At 36.8% G+C, this 24,532-nt stretch overlaps 1 protein-coding gene across 4 annotated transcripts in view; it reads right to left on the bottom strand.

The window, feature by feature from the left end:
• Positions 1–24,532, bottom strand: part of LOC127433199 (cell adhesion molecule 2-like) — a 648,459-nt gene that overhangs the window by 25,259 nt on the left and 598,668 nt on the right. For all 4 annotated transcript variants that reach the window (XM_051684922.1, XM_051684923.1, XM_051684921.1 and 1 more), the window contains 3 exons: positions 6,765–6,926; positions 3,771–3,861; positions 2,994–3,172 (listed from right to left, as the gene is read on the bottom strand). In XM_051684922.1, the coding sequence (XP_051540882.1) occupies positions 2,994–3,172; positions 3,771–3,861; positions 6,765–6,926 (432 nt within the window). The remainder of the gene's footprint in view (positions 1–2,993; positions 3,173–3,770; positions 3,862–6,764; positions 6,927–24,532) is intronic.

A 24,532-nucleotide genomic window follows, 5' to 3' on the forward strand; every position in this document is an offset into this window, starting at 1 on the left:
TTTGGAACCCAATTAGTTTTTATTGTAATTTCTAATAATGATAATAATTTTACTATACATTGGTAATTTGTACCAATTATATATAAAAATATACAGTTGTAATTTCTTAAGACTTTTATTTTGTAAGTACGGCGCGGAGCGCTCCAGGAAGTCTGTGTTTGAGTGTTTGTTTGTAGGCTAATTCACAGTAGTGTAATACGCTCCTTATTCAACGTCTGGTAAAATGCTTGTCTGGTGCCGTTCTCAATGTATGTTATAGGTGGACCAAACTATTGATCATCTACATCTGAGACGGAGTTTGTGTGGAGCAACCACATATTGTGCTGAGCAGCACATCACGAGCCTCTGCACGTGTTTATGTGTATGTTGGCAGAGCGGCGCTTGTTCAGTAAAGTAGTGATGGGAAGATTGGATCATTTTACTGACTTGAATCTTTGAGTCTTGTTCAGCAAAATGAACAATCTTTATTTAAGTCATTTTGTTCATTTGAGCAGAATTAAATAAAAATTTATAATTTTCAATAGCCAAGCCCCACACCCCCTAACACGTCTACTTACGCAAACTTTGATTATAGTCCAATAAGGAAAAAATTATAATGCAGCCAAGAACAAATTATGAGAAACAGAAAGATTAGTTCACCTCTGGAATCTTCTTGTCCGAGTCATTCGTTCTTTCTGCAGTGCATAGCGTATTCGGCTGTCACGTGACAAAATAACGAATGACTCGGACCAAAAGAGTTGAAAGGTGAACTAATAATTTCTGTTTCCTGTACAGCGCCTATGCGGTTTTCACATAACAAACGAATGGATGTTGCACAATGCACATGCATTGTGAATGAATCACTCTCTGAGACTACTCGTTCTTCTGAGTCACATAAAAGATTCATTCAAAATTTACGAATCGTTTATGAATGACCCATCACCACAATAAAGCGTGGTGCCAGAGACTACTTAGCTGTGCATGCCGACTGTATATTTATTATTAAACACAGCCTTTTGCAATTCACAAAGTTTTTGGATGACTATAAAAGCCTGAATAAAATGCATGAGTTATATGGACTACTTTAATGGTGACTTGAGGTTATTTATGTCATTCTTTGAGCTTGATGATAACGTCAATGACCAACATGCAGTATTGGATTTGGATCAGGCTCGTCGGACCGATTTCCGATCTGGGTAAAAACGTCAGTATCGGATCGGTGCCATTCCTAATAATTGCATAGGTGCTATCAAAGCAGGTGCTGGTGCAACATTTTCAATGGGCCCTTTGAGGGCACAAAAAACCCAATATGTGGCTCGGATTAAAATTGAGTTTGACACCCCTGTTTTAAGCTATTCTTCGACCAACACCTGTTAATATGGGTCCGGCGTATTAACAGCACCGCTGCTGAAAAAATCCTAGGGGAAACACTGTATATGCAGTAGAAAATGTTGAATTTGACTTGTATACATTATTAATTCATGACGCTAATGCGCTAACATGCTATACACGACCATGATATGTGGCGATTACACTCTGTTATTTTAATTTATGATGACATTAGTCCCGTTCACACATGCAACCAGGAAAATTACAGGAAATTGGTTGTGTTGCCTTTACTGGAAAATTTACTAAATGTGCTGTTCACACATACCATCAATACGGAAATTTATAGGTAATGATACAACTTTGCATTAAGGAAAATTGCCAGAGCAAAATTTACCAGTATTTTCAATAGGGTCATGTTCACACATGACCCCTAAACTGGAAATTGTTGGTAATTTTCTGGAAAAGGCTGTATGTGTGAATGCGACTACTGATACAACAGCAAAGATGAATGTATAAAAGAGTAATAATGGACAAAATACAGACAAAAGAATGATGATTAGAGAGGGCAGATGTGTGAATACTGACTGAAAAATGTAAACTAAGTAGTAGGTGGAGCCTCAGGTCACACCTGCCGATGACGTGGATCAATGGCAGTAAGAAGGTGTTTAGCAGCTGGTTAGAAGTCTTCCTAAAGGTGTGTCCAAGCGAGCTGTTCCAAACCACCGAAACGGACGCAAAAACACCTTTTTGGCCAGATTTTGTTCTAAATGACGTCATACCCATTCGTCCTTCGATTTCATATGAAGTATATCTGGGCTTTAAGTCTATGATATTCTGGGGCCTATATATGGTTCAGGTCCTTCCTTCAGTGTAAGTCTATGGGAACTTTCCCCCCGTCTTATGGCAAAAATCGTAAGTCTGATTGCTTTGAAAAGTAATAGCACACCTCTCATCAACAAGCCATATGGTTTGAGGTATCATTCATGTCTGCAGCACAAAAGATGCCGGAGTTTAGGAATGGGTTTATAACAAATCCCTAACAATAATAATAGAGATGCTTACCTTAGAAATCACCAACAATTAAAGGTGCACTCAGTCATTTTTTTCCTCTTTAAACATTTTTTATTCTAAAGAAATGAATAGTAATTTTGATACATATGTGTAAAACCATGACCACCCATGTGAGATGAAGAGTTCAGTCACATCAATAACCTTATAAAAGCTCTTTTATTCTACATGGAGCAGGGGTGATTCATGGGGGCAGCCATGTTAGACTCACATGACCAGCTGAATACTACTCGCTTAATCACAGTAACTGCCCTATTATTGGAGACTTTCATTCATGGATTAAATTAATCCTGTCTTACTGTGATAGTGAATGTCTACAATGGCATTGGTAACTGAAAACAACTGTGTTTGAATGATGCAGCATCCAGGCCACTAGGTGTCAGTGTAAGCCATACATCGACATACTTCAAAAAATTACTGAGTGCACCTTTAAGCTAGATTTTTTTATGTTTTGAGCCAATAAACATTGCAAGGCATTGCAGCTTTCAAAGGCATCAAAATAAAATGGCAGGGTAGAAACGTAGATTTGATTAGAAAATATGCAAATGCAGTCTGAGACAGCAGCAAGGGCTCTGTTAGCATACCAGACATGTTAATGTAATCCATCTGTCACTCACCATAAACAAACAGCACATATTCAGCATGATTGGTGCCCAGGTGATTGGTGGCTTCGCAGCGGTAGGTGCCGTTGTCTGTTTTGTTAAGTGACGTGAAGGTGAGTTCTCTTCCTTCAACAATCATGCGTTCCAGGTCTGGTAGTTCTCCACCATCTTTAGTCCAAAGCACTGGGTCTGGCCTGATGAAACAACACTGACTTTTAGCTTCTAATAAAGTACACATTTCAAAGTTGCTTTCCCCCTAATATTAATATAAATGAAAAGACAACACTGCCATAAATCTATAGCTATGTATTTTTAATAATTTGAATAATGTTTTTAACCCATTTTACTTCAATAATGTATTTCTGCATGAAACATTGATGAATCGTGCACAATAAGACCAAGAACATTAAGAATGTACTGTATAGTAATTACAAACTCAGACTTTAAACCGTTTAAATTAACAACATTTATTAAAGATTACCAAGTATGTTAAATATTGGAAACCATTGGCCTTATTTTTTTTTTTTTTAAGTAAAATTGTTCCAGCAGCTAAGGTCTTCTTAAACTCATCTTCAATGTGAATTTATGGTTATATATTCATTGCTATTTAATTTTAACCGAATCACATTTTAGATTATCACATTAATACAAGCATGTGGTAAGAAGTCGCTAGCTGTAGGCCTGCCCACAGGGCGATTTCCACTAGGTGATTACAGATATGCAACGCATTTTCCCAAAGCTCTCTGCTAACATTATAATTCAGCGAGATGCTGATAAATTGATGATGCTTACGAGGGGTTTCCTTTAGATACACATTCCAGTTTGAGGTACTGCCCCTCCTGTGGGATGTTTAAAGAGTGTTTGATCTCTACACGAGGAGCATCTATGACAGACAAAGAGAGACAAACAATGAAATATTGTTTTAGACAACAGCATCTAAGCAGACGTCTGGCACTATACGGAGATCAAAAGGAAAGTGATGTGAAATGTGATGTTCAGGCTCAAAAGCTCCATTGCATTTCAGTAGATTGATTAAATCTCAGCTTCAAGTAAAACCATAACCGGTAAATGAATTCTGTCTGTAATGTTGATCTTTGTGAATAATGTTTGCATCAGGTCACCATATTCCATGATTTAAGAAGTGCCAGAAATTACTTTATAAAACTTGTATTGCAACATATACAGAAATCTGATTTATGGCCATATAAAATTATAATATATAAAATATATATATTTGGGCATATACTGTATGCACTTATTCAAATTCCACTATGACTTGGGAGAATATATGTTGCATATGTAAATAGCCATTTTTGTAGTATTTTGAAATATATATGTTGCATTTGTACAAGTATGTGACTTTTTATATTAATGAAAACCATTCATTGCACATCATATACTGTACGCATTTTACATATATTGCCATATATCAGATTTCTGTAATGTTGTAAACATTAACATTAGTTAGTGCCATAGTTAACATAATAATAACCATGAACAATACTTTAACAGCTTAAAGCTCAAATTAATCATGCTTAAAGGGATAGTTCAACAAAAAATGCAAATTCTCTCATCATTTACTCACCCTCATGCCATCCCAGATGTGTATGACTTTCTTGCTTCTGCTGAACACAAAATTCTGAAATTTTCAGAAAAATATCTCAGCTCTGTAGGTCCATACAATGTAAGTGAATGGTGACCAGACCTTTGAAGGTCCAAAAATTACATAAAGGCACCATAAAAGTAATACATATGACTCAAGTGGTTTAATATGCTGTATGTCTTCTAAAGCTGTGAAATATTTGGGTGAGAAACAAATAAATATTTCAATCCTTTTTTTTTTTTACTATAAATTTCCACTTTCACTTTCAGAAGTGAAATCCATAAGACTCCAGAGGTTAAATCCTCTTCAGAAGCAAGGTGTGGGTGAAAAACAAACACATTTTTAAGTCCTTTTTTTTTTCTTTTTTTTTTTTTTTTTTACCATAAATTTCCACCTTTACTTTCGGAATGTGAAAGTGGAGATTTATGGTAAAAAAAGACCTCTGGAGTCTTATGGATTACTTTTATGCTGCCTTTATATAATGTTTGGACCTTCAAAGGTCTGTTTACCATTCACTTGCATTGTATGGACCTACAGAGCTGAGATATTCTTCTAAAAATATTTGTTTGTGTTCAGCAGAAGAAAGAAAGTCATACTCATCTGGGATGGCATGAGGGTGAGTAAATGATGAGAGAATTTTGGGTGAACTATCCCTTTAATCTTAATTTCAACAAACACTAATACATTTGAACATTAAACGTTACATATGTTAACATTAGTTAATACATTATTAACTTAAAATATCAATGATAATTTTTATTTGTTTAAATGATCTTAAATTAAATTAAGATTAATAAATGTTATAAAATGTATTCATTGTTTCATGATTACTAATGCAATAACTATTGTTTACACATACGTAGATCCTTACTGTACAGTGTTTACACTTTCATTATTAAATCATCCACAAACATTATTATATGCTTAACAGATCAGTAGTTCATGCATGTTAAAATGTGAATATTTAGACTATTACAGTTTTTCTCAATCGCTTTGGCTCAATTCTCGAATGAAAATATATATTTGTTTTCAAAACAATAAGTTCAAATCTCTGAACAATTCGTTTATTGTTCACACCAGATTAGAATTTCTTATTAATTTAAGCAAATTGCATGTGTTTTGGCACATGTGTGCAAAAGAGTAAATACAGTTGTCTACAATTTGCACAATAACTAAATGCACATGGCTTGCTGATCAGAACTGATGAGTTGATTCACAGTGAATTTGTCACTCTTCACAACTTCTAAACATTCTTTCATTGTGTGAGCCATCACATGCAAAATGATCCATTCAATTAACAAAATCTGTCAGACATACATGTATATTCCATAAATATCTGTGACATTGTTGTTGTTGTTTTTTTTTGTTTTTTTTGCATGGATGTCACTATATATGACTTTACATGTTAGAAATGTGTAAAAATGGACATGCAAATGTGAATTTTCTGTTTACATGTAACACATTGCTACAAAAATACATTTACTGTATACATACAAATGTGCATATCCTTTTTCTGTGTACTACAGTATTGTACAGTATTGACAATAGCATTCAGCTAGACAAAACTGACATTCTTGTATAGTACAGTAAGCAGTCAGTGTCAACAAAAAAGTAGAACAAAAATGAAATTTGTGTATAACAAACATTTCCAGGGTTGACTGCCATGGTGAAAAAACATCTAAACATTTTGACCAGTACGGCTCACACGATGACAAAAAAACTTCATTTCATTTTGGTGCCGTTGGCCAATTTGCTGACACAATGACTTGGTTTTGAAGCATGAATTAAATGTTTTGGGTGAGTTACTACATTTTGCAGTCATGCAATAGAGTTGTGATGTCCCATAAATCAGTTGAGAGAATGTTAAGACTGTTTCAAAGAATGAGCCAAGTGGTTGAGGAAAACTGTAATATATGAATCAAAGTTTAATGAACTATTTGGATGTACATTAACTAATGATCTGTTAAGCATTATATAGTCCAATAAAGTTTATGTTCTCAACAAAAGCTATTCTGAAGTGTTATCTTACTTTGTAAACTGTTACCATGATATTACTTTGTAAAATATTTAATAATGCTGATTCAGAGCGTAATTTCTGTAGTACAAAAACGGCTTGTATTATGGAATATATGCATTTAAGCATCACAGGATGTTGGCTTGAGTTGCGGCACAGCTATACTCACAGTGGACCTCCAACACCTCAGTGGTCTGCTGTGGGGTGGCGGTCAGGGCCACATGGTCAACTCGACAAGTGTAGGCCACACCGTCATCATTCCGATCCACCTGGAGCCTTAGGGAACTCTTCACAGTGAACGTCTTGCCACTGGCATTCACCTCTTTGGCACCTAAGAAAGGCAGATGAGAAAGGATGTTACATCTATGTCATAACAAAGATGTTTGTCAAATGTGTTTCATGTTTGAAACTTGTTTGTCATGTGAGTTTCATCTGAGCTTCGTATACATTTGAAGTATTGTTGTGTGCAGGGGTTCTGAAAGATGCACCACTTTTTTAAAGACTTTGTTTTAATAGAAACTTTAGCTGAAGTGAAGACAGTGTTGAGTTGCATTCATTATTTTAAGGCACTGACACACATCACCGTGGTTGGAACATTCTTGAATTCAGCCTCAATTTGTCATATTCAAAATAGGATAAAACTGGTAAAAGTAAAACTCTGACTGTTATAAAGTTTCATAAATGAAAAAATCATTTATATGATTCTTATTTTATTGCACTTAAAGGAATATACAAGTTCAATACAAGTTAAGCTCAATCGACAGCATTTGTGGCACAAGGCTCATCACTAAAATAATTGATAAAAAAAAAAAAAAAAAAAAAATCTGGATTACAGTGAGGCACTTGAAAGTAAATGGGGCCAATCTGTAAATGTTCAAATATTAACTATTTCAAAAGTATAGCCACAAGATGTACACAATGTGCGTGTTAACATGATTTAAGTGTGATAAAATCACTCACTAACCTTTTCTGTTTAAAGCTACTGTACATCCAAGCTTACAACTTCGTTGCCATGACGACATAACGCCGTAAACACTAAACCCGTAAAATGACAGTAAAAATGACGATTTAAACAACTTTACAGTTCAAATAATACATTAATTTTAACAGAAGATTTAATGAAAGTGCTTTATGAATTATAAGCTTCACATTTCTGCCTTTAAAACCTCCAAAAATGTGCCCCACTCACTTCCATTGTAAGTGACTCACTGTAACCTCGATTTTTGGTGAGTCAAAATGACTTTTTGTGGTAATCAATATTATGCCACAAATGTTGTCGATTGAGCTCAACTTGTATTGAACCCGAAATATTCCTTTAAAGAGATACATTTACCCCAAAATGAAAATTATCATCATTTGCTCACCCTCGTGCTTTTTCCAATGGCAAATAAAGCAGGAATTATTTTATGTCATGTTTTCTAACAAAGCTGCTATTTGTTATGCTGTTTAACAAGGAAATCCTCTTAAAATATGTTAATTCAATAAAATCTTTTCCATAGCATTAGTTCTGATGTATAATATTATGTATGACACATTTATCAGACTAAACGAGTTCCCCATACTCCTATTAATGCTTGAAAACTCCATTAATTGAACAACAGATATTGTTTTGTTTTGTTCTATTGTTTTTTTAATGTTTTAATGACTTCTAAGTTTCTAAGCTTATGCTGCACACGCTGCTGTCTAGTAACATTTACAATACAAATCCAGGGCAATTAATTTACAGCATCTCTAAAAGCTTAACAAATAATTCACATTTCTCATCAAAATGGTATTAGTGCCTCTGTAAAAATGCATAGTAAATTACCATTTTCATTTCGTTGAATAGAGGGGTTCTAATGAATTTAGGGACTATAGAACATAATGTGCATCAGCAGGGAAAATGTAAACTGCAATATTAATCAAGATACTCTTTACATTGAATCACCATATTTTACAAGAAATCATGGAAAGTGGTAATCCCAATTCTAAACAAAGTTGCATATCAACAAAGCAGAAACTTCCAGATAATTTTCAACAACTGCATACCAAGGCACCAAGGGACCCCTCTAACCCCCCCCCCCACACACACGCACACACTTAGACTTTGAGCCAATCCAATTTAAAAAAGCTAGATTTTCTCTGTAACAGTTTATATTAACTTGCATCAAGAAAACATTAATTAAGATTAATACTGTACATTATATTACCTACAGACACCCTTGTTGAAAACCCAGAATTTAGAGAGATTCCCCATATAATCGCTACAGCTAAATTGCTACAACTGAATTAGTGCACAATGCAAAACATGTCTTGCTGAGTTGCTTAATGTGACAGCAGAGTCTGCAGAATAAAAGACAGAAGCCACATAAAGGATTTCACTCCTTTCAAACCTTTAGATTCAGGTCCAACTGAAAGGTATGAAACCCCATAATTCTTGTCTATATGAATCATCCTCTTTCAAGTCTCTCTCTCTCTCTCTCTTTCCATTTGCTCTCCTCTACTTTCTCTGCTCCCAGCACCACTCTTGCTATCACTGCCAAGCTGTCAATTAGGATCCTCTGAGGGTGTCGCCACCCGCCCAGGAGCATCTGAGCATGCAAAAGATATCATTTATAAAACTGAACACACACACACACACACACACACACACACAAATCTTGGTGCAGTTATCATTATGAGGACTCTCCATAGACATAATGATTTTTATACTGTACGAACTATAGATTCTATCCCCTTACCCTAACCCTACCCTTAAACCTAACCCTCACAAAAAACTTTCTGCATTTTTACATTTTCAATAAAACATCATTTAGTATGTTTTTTAAGCTATTTAAATTATGGGGACACTAGAAATGTCCTCATAAACCACATTTATGGCATAATACCCTTGTAATTACCAGTTTGTAACCTAAAAAAAGTCCTCGTAAACCCCCCCCCCCCCCCCCCCACACACACACACACACATACATATAGAAAGAAAGGTAAAGTTTTATGGGAATTCTTACTGTAGGGATGCTTATGAGATGCATTTAAGAAGTTGGGGTTCAGTTTTTAATTCTGGATGTAAAACAAAACAAACAAACAAACAAACAAACAAACAAACAAAAACCCCCAGACTATTAGTGTGTTCATACGAGCATTCAGATGAATAACACTTTCTATGGCTGTGAACAGTGTGAAAGCTTTACTTGAGAGCTGAGTAACACTCCCAGCAATTAGATATGGAAGTGGGAAGATGGTTCCAGCCCATGGTTAGAGCTTGTGAAGATTCGCAGCATGCTTTTAAAGGTTTCTTACCATCATGTTACAGTTAGTATAATTAACAACTAATGTCCATTGCTTTCCAGCATTTTTTGATTGCTTAAATAAATTATGCACATTAGGGCTAGACGGTATGATGATATGTACCATGCAACAGTAGAAATGATGAAGCATCTTTCATTTGTGAAGTATTTAATTCTATCTGTCTGTCTGTCTGTCTCTGTCCATCCGTCCATCCATCCAGGAGGAAAAACAGCATAATGAGGGCTTGTCGGCACTACCTATTTCTATTGTCTCCCGCAGTTAGTTAGCAGTGTGGGTGAGAGGGGAGAGATTTGCCAGCAGACAGAATTGAAATTAAGGTGAGCATGTTTTACATTAATATTTATGAATGCAAAACAATAATAGAAACATTATCACTGACTCACACTCACACATATACACATATGCACACACAAGCCCACATTTAATGGACACAAAAGCTAAATGGTTTCTAATCTTCAGTACACACACACACACCGGCATGAGTGATTATGTACTGTACATAGTTGGATGCAATTTAAGATGAATCAGAATCCCTGAATAGCACAAATTTTGGGTTTTAAGGCTATGAGTTGCGCTCTTTTTTTAGAATTGGAACGGTTTGCTGGAACTCAACGATAGCTATGGCATATAGTGTGCCCAGAGAGCGACTGAGAACAGGAAAGAATAAAACGTGGGGAAAGATTTGCATTTCATTTCAGCTGTGCACAGTTCTGAATTTAAATGCAATTTCTACCTGAAAGAAGAGGTATTTAGAACAACAGGAGACACAAAGGTGTGCAGCTCATCTCTGCTGCCTCTACTCCCATTTCGCAACCCCATTAGAGAGAGTGAGCAGGATATAAAAAAAGAGAGAATCAGAAAGTGGAGAGAGAGGGAGACAGCAAAATGTTCTTTATCCGATAACCATGAACTGCTCTCAGGGTAAACACAGTGGTCATTCCTGGTGAATGGATTTTTATGTGTGTATTTAACTGAAGCTGGCTGTGCGTTTGCATGGTGAGATCTTAAATTTGAGGAAGCAGTTTTGAATTTCCACACAGAAATTTTCAGTTTGTGTTTATTTATGCACCATAATCTCCTGCCCATGGTGGGAGACTCTTAGTTTCTCCAGACGTGAGTGAGCTCTGCAGTGAGTGACTGAACGGCAGTATCATCTACCTAACGCTAATCCTAATGTCCCAGAGACATGAAAACTAATAACGACAATATTATTTCAACAACGCCCCCCCAATCCCCTCCAAAATCACAATAAATATCAGTTACTAGCAGCACACCCCTTCCCCCACCCCCGTGGCCCTCTATCTGTTCAAATATCCTTCATAACTGGTCATTGTGGGTTTCAATGTGGAAGCTCTGCCTGGTGCATGCGATTTTATCTCTCTAATCCACACAAACAGTTTCCCCACTGCCATTTCTCTCACTAGGGTCAAATACAGCAGGCTGAGATGGGATTTGTTGATGCGATTGTCTGTGCCTGGTTGGAATTAATGATCTTGTTTAGACGCACACACACTTACACACAAATGTCAACCAGCACACTGTCTGGCTGCTGACAGTGTGATCATATCACCTCAGCCAGAGTGCAACTGCATCACAGGATAAGCTGTTTTATCAGTGCCATTACTACAGACTCCCTGCAGTTGATATAGACACACTTACATTAAAAAGCCAGACCCACAGCAATCTTTAAAATGCCACACCCAAAAGCCAGACCCACAGCAATCTGTAAAATGCCACACAGAGTAATCTGTCGAATGCCCCAACCACAGTGATCTGTCTGAAGCTCCACCCAGTAGTCAATCAGAAGTCCAGTCATCTGTTAAAATTTGCCCATTGTAATTTGTCAGAAGCCCACCTGCTGTTATCTGTCAAAAGCCTCACCAGTAATTGGTACGAAGTCTGCCCAAAGTAATCAGGTCAATATTTCCACCCAGTAATGTTAGAAGTTTGTTAGAAGTCTCTCCCAGTAATCTATCGGAGGCCAAGCCTACAGTATTCTCTTAGAAACCCCACCCACAACAATCAATTTGAAGCCCCTCCCAGTAAAAGGTCAAATGCCCTGCCCAGTAATCTGTAAAAAGCTCCACCCACAATAATCTGTTTGAAACCCTTTCCAGTAAAAGGTACGAAGCCCCATCTGCATTAATCTGTCTGAAGCCTCGCCCATTAAAACATCTGAAGCCCCGCCAAGTAATTTGTGAGAAGCCCCACCCACAATAATCCATCTAATGCCCCTCCCAGTAAAAGGTATGAAGCCCCACCCACATTAATCTGTTTAAAGCCCCATTCACAATAATCTGTCTAAAGCCCCTCCCAGTAAAAGGTCAGAAACCCCACACACAATAATCTGTGTGAAGACCCACCCAATAAAACATCTGAAGCCCACCCAGTAGTCTGTTTGAAGCCCCACCCACAATAATCCATCTAAAGATCCTCCCAGTAAAAGGTACGAAGCCCCACCTGCATTAATCTGTCTGAAGCCCCGCCCAGTAAAACATTTGAGGCACTGCCAAGTAATTTGTGAGAAGCCCCACCAACAGTAATCTATCTAAAGCCCCTCCCAGTAAAAGGTCAGAAGCTCCACCCCAATAATCTGTTTGAAGCCCGCCCAGTAATCTGTCTGAAGCCCCACCCATAATAATCTGTCTAAAGCCCCTCCCACTAAAAGGTCTGAAGCCCTGCCCAGTAATCTGTCAAAAGCTCCAAAGCCCCGTCCAGTCATCTTTCAGAAGCCCCACCCACAATAATCCATCTGAAACCTCTCCCAGTAATAGGTCCATAACCCCATAAAGTAATCTACAGTATAAAAAGCCCCACCCGCAATAATCTTTTTAAAGCCCCACCCAGAATAATCCGTTTAAAGCCCCTGCCAGTAAAATATCTGAAGCCCTACCCAGTAATCTTCCAGAAACGCCTCCCAGAAAAAGGTCCAAAAATCTGTTTGTCAATCTTGTTGTAGCTCAACTGATAAAGCATGGCGCTAACACCAGCAAGATAATGTGTTCGATTCCCAGGGAACACACAAACTGAAAAAAATTATACATTAAATACAACTTTTTGGATAAAAGCGTCTGCTAAATGCATAAATGTAAACTGACCAATAAAAACATTTCAAACCACTGTAACATATTTCTGATCACTCTTCAGTCATCCAGCATCTGAATATCTTGCTGTTTCTGATTCAGATGCTGAGTCGATTGCGGGCTGCGTTGTGTAGATCGAATACATACAAACAAGAAAGAATCTACCATCTGAATGACCTCTCTTTCTTCATATGTTAAAGATAAGCGAGTTCGTCCGCCACTGCGAAGTTGGACTCTAATTCTTGGCCCCCACAGCCAGGATGAAAGAGGAAGCTTAAACTGCAAGGAGTGCTGTGTGTTTAGACTCAGCGGTTGTCGCTGGTCTCCCTGCCTATCATAAGCGGCTCTAAGAACTTCTCAATTTTCTCTTCATCACACTCTCTCTCTTGTTGGGATGTTAGCTTTTATATATACACCTGTCTATTTGTTATTTTTTATCAGCCAGGTCTGAGCAGAGGTTTTCTGCTGGTGGCTGGATGTGTGTAACCTGGTCCTAGAGGCACTGACCACTGTGAAACACACAAGAGCCGGATGAAGAGAGTTGCCATTCTATTCACAAAAAAAGAGACATTTTCTAAACTTTTGTAACACTTTATTTTTTTCCCCTCAAGTCCACTTTTAATGTTAGTCATTAGCCAGACAATAGTTGCAATTTAATTTTAAATTATCATTTTCCACCCTCTCTCTGACCCTTAGAATTAAACAGGCTGTTTTTGCCACTATGCTAACCCAAACCCTCACCCTAACACTTATGTAAATAAACTCTCTTAGGACTGGCAAATTGATTGGGAAACTTGCATGTGACCAATTAACAATAGGGTTGAGCAATGAATAGATGTTTATATGGCTTTGTTCACACTGCAGGAAAAATCAGATTTTTTCTCAAATCCGATTCTTTAGACTGATTGTTCAAACTGCAGGTTATATGTGGACAGATCGGATTTTTTGCTATTCAGACTGCAGTCGCTTTTGCTTGCACATCTCCAGGGGTGTAAAATGTACTCATAAATTATACTTAAGTTAAAGTATGGATACTGAGTGAAAATTTTACACAATTAAAAGTCCAAGTATCTAGCCAAAAACATACTTGAGTGAAAGTAAAAAAGTATTCACATTAAATTGTGAGTATTGAAAAAGTAAAAGGTAACTTTTTGCCTAGCTAGAATAAAATCAAGAGAGGAGATTGCGTGAAAGAGGATGTTGTTAAATTCGATTAGTTTGTTAAGTCGCCTTTTTAATGTCTCCGACGACTCATATTTCTCCTCCAGTGGCATTTGCAATCTGGTCATAGTATCATGTTACAATAACTACATTTTTGCAAAATTATTTTTATGTGGCCTGTTTTACATATCGCGGCAGTTTTCTGGTGCAATAAACACTAGAGGCGCTACAACAACGATGACTTTTATCGCCTTTCAATCAAATCACGAGTAAAACGGCAGATTATCAGTTCATAAACACTTACTTTTCACTCTGTTCCTCAAACAATGCTATCTTATGGCATAAAAAAACCTTTTCTATAGCACATGACTCATTTTAATCTTTGCATTTTGCATTTATCTACATTTACAAGCTTGTTTAAGTGTGATCAAATTGGGTGGTAACTCAACTGATAGTGTTGCATTTGTGATACAAAGGACAGGGGTATGAGTCCTGAGCAGCACGTGAGTCCTCATGTGAGCTAAAGTGTCATAGAGGCACCACAAAATGATGTGGTTGTGTTTTTCATCTCACATTGGCTTTTTATGACACTATCGGTTAGGTTTAGGTTTAGGTTTAAGGTTTAGGATAGGGAGATAGGTTTTGTTGATTTAAACCTCTAAAGAACATTAACCTTATAAACCTCATTTGTTCAGGAGAACATTTCAATCATTTTTAGCACCACACAGTGGACATTTGACTTCGGAACTTCCCTGAGACGTGAAATGAAGCACATAATTGTATTTTGCAAAAACGTTGCCACAGTCATGCAATGTTTGTTGCATGGGAGAAGGCACTCACAAATTGTGATGTCAGAGCATCCAGCCCTTGAGACAGAGGAAGATAAAAAAAAATTCAAATTAAGCTTTGAAGAAAGTTAGTAATGTTGCTAGTTTTTTAAATAGTTTTCTGAGGTTTGCTACAAAACCTTGCTGTTGAGCAGATGGAGGAATTCAATAATATTCATAATTAATATTTACTCAGATTCCATTATTTGTACTATCATTATTATTATTATCATTATCATTGCTGGTTTTATAGTTATTATTATAATTATTAAACAACAACAACAACAACAACAACAATTCAGCAGATATGGAGTAGAAATACATAGATATGATTTAAATATGAACGCAAGTGTAGAAATAAATGACATGTACACATTTAAGTACAAAAGCCTTTTGTTTATATATATATATATATATATATATATATATATATATATACACACACACTACCTGTCAAAAGTTTTAAAACACTTACTCATTCTTTATTATAAATTATTTTCACATTTTAGAATAATAGTGAAGTCATCAAAACTATGGAATATCATAAATGGAACTATGGGAATTATGTTGTGACAAAAAAAATCAAAAATGAATCAAAACTCTGTCATATTTTAGCATCTTCAAAGTAGTCGCCCTTTGCCTAGAATTTGCAGAAATGTACTCTTGACATTTTCTCAACCAACTTCTTGAGGTATCACCCTGGGATGCATTTTAAACAGTATTAAAGGAGTTCCCATCTATGTTGGGCACTTATTGGCTGCTTTTCTTTATTATTTGGTCCAGGTCCAACTTTTTTTTTAAATTAAAGTTTAGTTTCATAATGAAATAAATTAATATGTTGGCACAATTATATTTTTGCCTACATAACTAATTTCAAACATTTAAGCATACGCCTTCAGATCAAAAGATTTTTAAGATCACGAGAAACATTTCAGTCAAGTGTTTCAAAACTTTTGACTGGTAATGTATATATATATATTTGCAATGTGAACGATCATTTTTGACTTCATAACTGTCCAATATGTAGAAGTAGCAGGCATTTAGAATAAAGTTTAGGACAAAAAAACGCCAGTGATTCTCACTTCGTGCTCATAGTTTTGAATAAATACATCACATTCAGTCGGCCAGTCACATTTGGTCTAGTCGCACAAAAATTTAAACGTATCCGAAGCTCAAATCAGATCCGAAATTCCGCCTCTGCAGATGGTCAGAACTCCACACAGCCGCCGTGCGATGCTCAATTTAAAATGTCCTTTGTCGGATGCCGTGAAAAGGCGGCTTCAGTCCAGTAAGACAAAAGAAAATGATCTACAAAAATGTAACGAGTACTTTTCAAATTTAAATAAAATTGTAAGGAGTAAAAATAACTATTTTTTGTTTAGAAATGTAATTAAGAAAAAGTACAAGTATTCAGTTTAAATTGCACTCGAGTAAAGTGCAAATCTCCCAAAAATAATACTTAAGTATAATACTTAGGTATTTTTACTCAATTACTTTACACCCCTGCTTCTACTTTAGTCGTCATAGTAACAATGCAAACTTGTGAATGTTCACCATGTGTGAGTTTTTATCAATGGATGTTTTTCATGAGGGCATCCAAATATTAATACATTCTTCACAGAATATGGCTTAAAAACGGGAGAGGCAACATATGCAGTGTTTATTGCTGCTAGGGTTTACAACTGTCCTGGTTTTGCCAGACGTCCTGTATTTTATCCCAAATGGGACGCGCCTATTACTTTAACGGGTAGCGAAATGTTTTGAAGGCTTTGTGTCCCATATTGAATCATAAAATGGTCGGACAGCGAGACTTTTGATAAGGATCTCCGTCCTGTATTAAAGCACTCAAAATGCTCAAGCGTCCCGTATTCGTGTGAGACAATTAACCTCATCGTGCTGTAGTGGCTCAAAACCGGTGTGTGTTACCGCACCTTAGCACATCTCTCTTTGGGTGAGTAAAGTCAATGTCTGTATTATTTTAAAAGAGGTTTGCACTGCTTTGCTGCCCTGTAACATACAGTATATATGACATATGGGTGCCGTCCAATCAGAAGAGATTCTCATACTTCACCTTCCACTGTCAGAGGCTGAAAGGTTTAATAAAACAGTCATTCTGAACTAACTTTTTAGTTATTTTTTATTGAAAATTCTCTTGAAACGATCCTACATCAATATTTTTTTCCCTTCGAAATGTCCTGTGAAGGCATCGTTTATGATATTTGGAATGCAGTACATGTCTTCTCATCACAACACCTGATGGAAAAACTCGTCGCGCACAAAGAATGATGGAAGAATACACATGAATCCGATCTGACCGTTCAGACGAATGTGGTTTGGATCAGGCTTGTAAAAATCAGTTTTTGTCCTGTTCAGACTACAAAAACCTAAATGGATTTGAGTCAGATTGGCCAAAAAAAATCAGATTTTTTTTCTGCCTGTGTGAACATAGCCTATGTGTCCGGTCATATGTAAATGTACTTACTCTTGTGACATTGTAACTATGAATGACCTGTTTGTGCAGCTTAGATTCAGTAAATAGTCTGGGTGTACAGGGAAGGGAGCTTTGCGTTGTGAATGTTAGGGCAGTGGTATTTAACTTCAGTAACCTTTTTATAGGACACTAATGATTTTTTTTGGACATCAAGTGGCTACTCATCCCAATGTCAAAATTGTTCATTGTACAAAACTGCATTTCAATGGTTTCATACTCTCGGTAGCCAATGATTCACTCCACAAAACATTGTTGGTGGCACAAACCATGTTCTTCGGGCAAGTGAAGCCATATTCAGTGTAGTCTGTATTTGCTATTACTTTGCATAGTTTTGTTCATAATTTTGGAGGTCACACAATCTGTCTGTTGCCATCTGCCTAATTTGGTGGGTTTCTACCAAGTGACAGATGAATTTGTGCCAAAAATAGTGTAGAAATTGATTGGACAACCTTTTATGTCAGCAACAAAAGATATGAAAAGCGTTTTCCCTACTTTAAAAAAGTGGATAAGCCTATTTATTTAGCTGTTTTAACTATTCATGATTATATGGTTAGTTGCATTTTATTATTTGCATTTAGCACTATTCTTCCCCTGCTGTCTGTGACCCAGTCAGAAAAGACCTGCAACCCACTAGTTAAAAATCTCTGTGTTAGAGTATGCTTATATACTGTAGCACATTAAAATATTGCATATATATATATATATATATATATATATATATATATATATATATATATATATATATATATGTACTCTTTATACACCTTGTGTTTCAACAATTGCGTGTACATATGAAAATAAAATCATTAAATCAACATTACATGCTTACTCTGCCATTTTATATTCAAACTGTTAGAATGAGATATTTTCAGAGGAACCCCAGAGGACAAGCTCTCTATTGTTTATCTACTATGGGGATTTTCCTGTCGGCTAATCTGTTACGTGTTCTCATAGTTTTCTGCAGGGGAGTTCTTCTGCCTGAAGGAGGTCTGGGGATGGATATGCACCCTTATCATCCTCAAGGAGGATCCAGTGAAACATTCTCACTCTCTGAGACTACACAGCCCACACAACAGAATTATTACAAACATTGAAAAGTTCTGTAAAAGGCTTATTTATATCTTAATATGTACACATAAACTCAAAATACACTCTGAGACAATGAACAGGGTCATTGTCAGAGAGTTTTGGGATGAGGGCTGATGGAAAATGTTGTTACAGTCCATGTTTTATTCATGTTTCTGTCAAGACACAGAAGGCATTTTAGAATTACATTTTTAATGACTATTGAATGATTGCTCTTGAAATGATGTAGAGGAAGCTGTGGGGGTAAGAAGGCCATGTGCAAATACCTGTACTGGTTCACACTTGGTGTGGGCGGTCTGACCAAAATCAAATTTTATATCACTGTAACGATATTTATCACTAAAAAATAATATATTTATTTTTACTTAAAATTCAACCCCAAAATGTTTTTTTATATGACATACTATGAATGTCTGTTTTCTAATATTGAAATACTTTAAAAATGAAAAGCATTCATTTTTTTTCACTGTTTTTTTATGGACACAAAACAAAAGATAATGATAATGAAAATATAAAATCAATGTTAAGCTTGACATTATTACAAAATCAACTTAACATTAAGTAAACCTGAATTTAAAACAAAATTAAAACAGTAATACATTATAAATATGAGAGAGAGAGAGAGAGAGAGAGAGAGAGAGAGAGAGAGAGAGAGAGAGAGAGAGCGAGCACATTGAGGCATATGAGATTGTGAGAGGTGGTGATATTGGATTCTGTTACAGCTGTCAATTTCACACACTATCTTGGGCTTTGCGGGGGGAGAAAGTGTGAGATGTCCTGCTTCCTGGAGACCAGCACAAATGTAATACCATGCTGAATGTCGCTACAGTCCCAGAGATTCCACAATAATGCGACTGCCATTCCCAGGCCAAGCTTTCAAAATAAATGCATTTATTGCAGTTCAGCCTCACACGGCGGTGAGGAAGTGCTGAAAATGGTGATGACAACAGCTGCCACTGCTCGCAAACACAGCGACAGAACCACAGCAAACACAGACAGAAGCACTACGTGAAAACAACAGACCGAGGAATTGGATTGAGCAGGGCTGAAAAGCAATATCCTTTAGTTTACTTACACCTCTCTGTCAGGAAACCAAGACAAAGAAACCACGACAACCAGACAAACCCAATAGAATCAGAGTGACTGACATGGTTGAATGTCCACCTTTGCTTCCCTTTGTTGTAAATATTTTATTAGAGACCCATTTAATCTTAAACATTGTGTGTGTATGTGTACGTGTGTGCATATTTGTATGTTGTGTGGTAGGTTCCCACTCTTGCAACCTTGAAAAATCTTATTGGATCATCAATCACTGAACACATTCATGGTGAAAAGATCCATGACATTGTGAATTCCTGGTAATAAATACACTACCATAAGAACTTCCCTACACTCACAATGAACTGCACTAGACTCTTAAAGATTTCCCTTTCACTCACAAAGAACCACCTTACAATCTCAAAGAACCATCCCACACTTTCACAGTACTGCCCAACACTTTTAAAGAACCCTCATACACTTTCAAAGTACCGTCCTTCACTCTAAAAAAAAAACACCCTACACTATCAAAAAACACCATACACTCTCAAAGAAATGCCCTATACTCTCAAAGATCTGCCCTTTACTCTCAAAGAACACCCCACAAGTCAAGACGAGAGAAAAAAGGTAAACATGACAAAGATAATAAAATAAGATACACATATACATATAAAAGAGAAAATACACTCACTCAGCACTTTATTAGGAACACCTGTACACCTGCTTATTCATGTAATTACCTAATCAGCGAATCGTTTGGCAGCAGTGCAATGCATAAAATAATTCAGATACGGGTCAGGAGCTTCAGTTAATGTTCACATCAACCATCAGAATGGGGAAAAAAGTGATGCCTACACTCTTAAAGTATCAACCTACACTCTCAAAGAACTGCCCTATATTCTCAAAGAACCACCCTATAGCCTCGAACAACCGCTCTAAACTGTCAAAAAATAAAACACTCTACACTCAAAGAGCTTAGATTAAATTTCAACCACATCTGGGAGAAACAGTACACTATTTTTTCTGTGCTTTCTTTGTCATTTCTGACTTTAATATCATGCTGTAAAACACTGACATATTGATTGAAGTATGTCTTCATGAAACACAGACCCTCCCCTCCAAATCCGAACACAAGTGCACACAGGAGACGCATTTAAGTGACCAGGTGTAAACAGCGATATGTCTTACCTGACCATCATAATACCAGGTGTAAACGGGGCCTAAAAACTGCACTACACTCTTAAAGAATCACCCTACACTCTTCAGAAACCACCCTACAATCTCAAAGAATTGCCCTACACTCATAAAGAGTCACCGTACACTCTCTAAGAACCACCATACACTATAAAATAACTGCCAAACACTCTCAAAGAACCACCGAACAATCTCAAAGAACTGCCATACACTCTCCAAGAACCGTCCTACACTCTTAAAAAACCACCCTACTCTCCTGAAGAACCGCCCTACAATCTCAAAGAACAGCCCTACGGTCTCAAAGAACCACCATACACTATAAAAAAAATTGCCCTACTCTCATGAAGAACCACCCTAAACTCTCAAAGAGTCACCCTACAATCTTAAAGCACAGCCCTACGCTCTCAAAGAACTGCCCTACACTCTCAAAGAATTGCCCTACTCTCTTGAAGAACCAGCCTATGCTCTCAATTAACTGCCCTACAATCTCAAAGAATCACCCTACTTTCTTGAAGAACCACCCTACGCTCTCAATGAACTGCCCTACAATCTCAAAGAATCACCCTACTCTCTTGAAGAACCACCCTACACTCTTAAAGAACCACCCTACACTCTCAAAGAATCACCCTACTCTCTTGAAGAACCACCTTACGCTCTCAAATAACTGCCCTACAATCTCAAAGAACAGCCCTACGCTCTCAAATAACCGCACTACACACTCAAAGAATCACCCTACTCTCATGAAGAACCACCCTACGCTCTCAAATAACTGCCCTACAATCTCAAAGAACAGCCCTACGCTCTCAAAGAACTGCCCTAAAATCTCAAAGAACAGCCCTACGCTCTCAAAGACCTGCCCTGCACTACACTACAAGAAAACAACAGATTGACCAATTGGATTCATCAGGGTTAAAAAAGCAATATCCTTTAGTATACTTGCACCTCTCGGCCATGAAACCAAGACAACCAGACAAACCAAATAGTACCAGAGTGACTGGTATAGCTCAAAATTGACATTTATTTCCTTTGTCTACTAAATGACCCCACAAAACTACTTGAGAAGCACTGTTTTCGGTTCTGTGTTGACATATGTCCTATTGCAATAGGTGGGACACCAGCATATAGATGGCCTTATAGCTAAAAAATATGGACTAAAAACCATAAAACTACTTCTGATATCAGGAGGTCTTTAATAATAAACATTGTGTGTGTTTATAAAGTATGTGTTCCATCTCCTTCGGGGCCCCTCTCTTTCATGCATCCTTGAAATGTGTGTCTTATTGGGTCCATCCATCACTGTACACATTCATGATGAAAATATCCCAAGACTGACACTTCGCAATCAGCTGAGAGCCCATAAACTTTTCGGTATGCAAGGCTGTGGACTGACAGGGCTTAGAGAAATCTTAGCAAACCCCTCCTGAGTTCACAGTACAGGCTACATGCTGCATTATCTAAATATATTTACCACATGCTATTTTCTAGTTCATACCATCTGCTCACAAATTCATGTGAGGTAATACTGCTCTTGCATTTTTGATTGATGAAATGTGTCATATTTTGTTTGGTCGCAGACTATGGCTCTGTTCCATATGCAAGTTACTGTAGCTGCCTCACTGCCTACTGCCTTCATAAGCAGCTGGCTTCTTTGGCAGCTAAGCAAATAATAACTTGCACCTAATAACTTGAGCCTATATTAGAAATAAAAACGTGCACCTTCATTAGAAAAACACACCAGGGCTGCAGTGGGGTTTCATAGTCAGAATGGAAGTGAAACTTTCAATGTTAATGGTCATATTAGTTCCTGGCCTCACTACTGGACAAAAAATATAGCTGAATTAATCAGGTATGTTTACAGCTTGAGAACACTTTTTCTTTAATTAAAAGAAAGAAAACAATGACATTCTGGAGAAATACAGAGGAAATGTGGACCATCTAAAAGTTGTTTTGATGTTAAAATCATCAACACTTTTCTTACATCCATCAAGGTTAAATGCATGTTTTTTTTTGTTGTTGTTTTTTTGCCAGGCTTAAAATAATCACTGTTAATTAAAGAATACAACAACATAACCTGAAGACTGTGATTGTTAATGAATATGAAGATCGTATCGTAATCTGCAACTACAGCAAACCTGAGTTGCACGTAAGGAGATCCGTTTCTTTAAAGAATCTTAAACAAAGCAGCTTACTTTTTCGTCATTCTCATCTGAGACATCACTGATCCCTTAATGAAATGAAATAAGCTCTGAAAATCCCCCCCTACTCAGAAATTCAGCCTGTTTATCAAATGACTAGAGGGATTGACTGTGCACGTAATATCTGATAAGACACCAAATCAGGATCCCTGTTCAGAGTAAAAATTATGAGAACCCTTGACTAGAAACTGATAAGAGGCTAAACTTTCTTGCTCAGGCTTGAGGTACTCCTGTTATTTCTTTTCTTTTGATCACAGATTAAACCTCTGATTTGATGGATTTTGCTGAACGCAGAATTATGAAAAGCTTTTAAGAGTGCCCTGACGAATCAATAAATATCCGCTAACAAGAGTGCTACCTCAAAGTAGTATTATAAGATTCTTTATAGTGGTGTTTTTGATAGAGAGCTCTTGATAGAGAGAAGGTCGTGAAGTTTGTAATAACATGATGGTAAGTAAATGCTCAGAGAAATGTTCATTTTTGAGTGAACTGTCCCTTTATAACAATGGTTATTGAAAGACCTTATAAAATTTTAGTTAGATACAAACTGTTGGCTTGAAGAGTAACCTCATTTAATGTGTGTTTTAACTGAACTTACTGCGATTTGAAAAAAACAGTAATTTACAGAAAAACAAGCTACTTTCTCCATACAAAGTCATTACAAAGACGCAGAAGCATTGTTTAGTTCTGCTTCCTTCTCTGGGGTTCACTCCTTTCTCACAGTAGAGGCCTCTCCCCAAGGTTCCATCCACCGGAGACACAATAATCAGTCAGCGTGGGAAACTTAGTCTCATTGCTAATTAGAACCGCTGTATTTTTAGAAGTGTAGCAAACGTGTGACAAAAGCATTCAATGCCATCTGCAAGGTATGCACAGCAAAGTGTGTGTATGATATATATATATATATATATATATATATATATATATATATATATATATATATATATATATATATATATATATATAGAGAGAGAGAGAGAGAGAGAGAGAGAGAGAGAGAGAGAGAGAGAGAGAGCTAGACTAGGCTACTTAGAGAAATCCTTTGCTTTCCTACTGTGCCTTCCTGCCTGACTAGGAGGGGACATCAATACTGATGGATCTGTGGAGAAGATGCTATGGAGAAGCTACATTTACCTATAACCTTTAACTAACCTGATTTGACCTAAAATCAACTGAACATGTGATTTATCTGCTTAAAATGGCAATTTGAGTTGCAACTGACATACACTGAGAAAATATAGTTGAAACAAGAAGTCTGATACCACTTGTTGAAAATATGTTTCTATTTTGCATTCTATTTAATACTATTTAATTATATTATTAGCATAACAGTTTGAGTGAAAGTGTACATGCATTTCAGAGTGTCTTAGTATTTGGTATATCCCTCATTTGCTGTAATGACAGGAAGCATTCAAGCTGGTATGGGCGTCATAAGTTTGTGCAAAACATGATGGTCCATATTATCCCAGCATGATCTGAGAATGTTCCAAAGAGCATCTTTTGTGCTTTGATGGAAGTAAAGAACTCTGAGCTTCTGTAAAGAAGTTAAAGGGATAGTTCACCCCAAAATGAAA

This window comes from Myxocyprinus asiaticus, chromosome 43, assembly GCF_019703515.2.
Source record: "Myxocyprinus asiaticus isolate MX2 ecotype Aquarium Trade chromosome 43, UBuf_Myxa_2, whole genome shotgun sequence".
Taxonomy (NCBI): Eukaryota; Metazoa; Chordata; class Actinopteri; order Cypriniformes; family Catostomidae; genus Myxocyprinus; species Myxocyprinus asiaticus.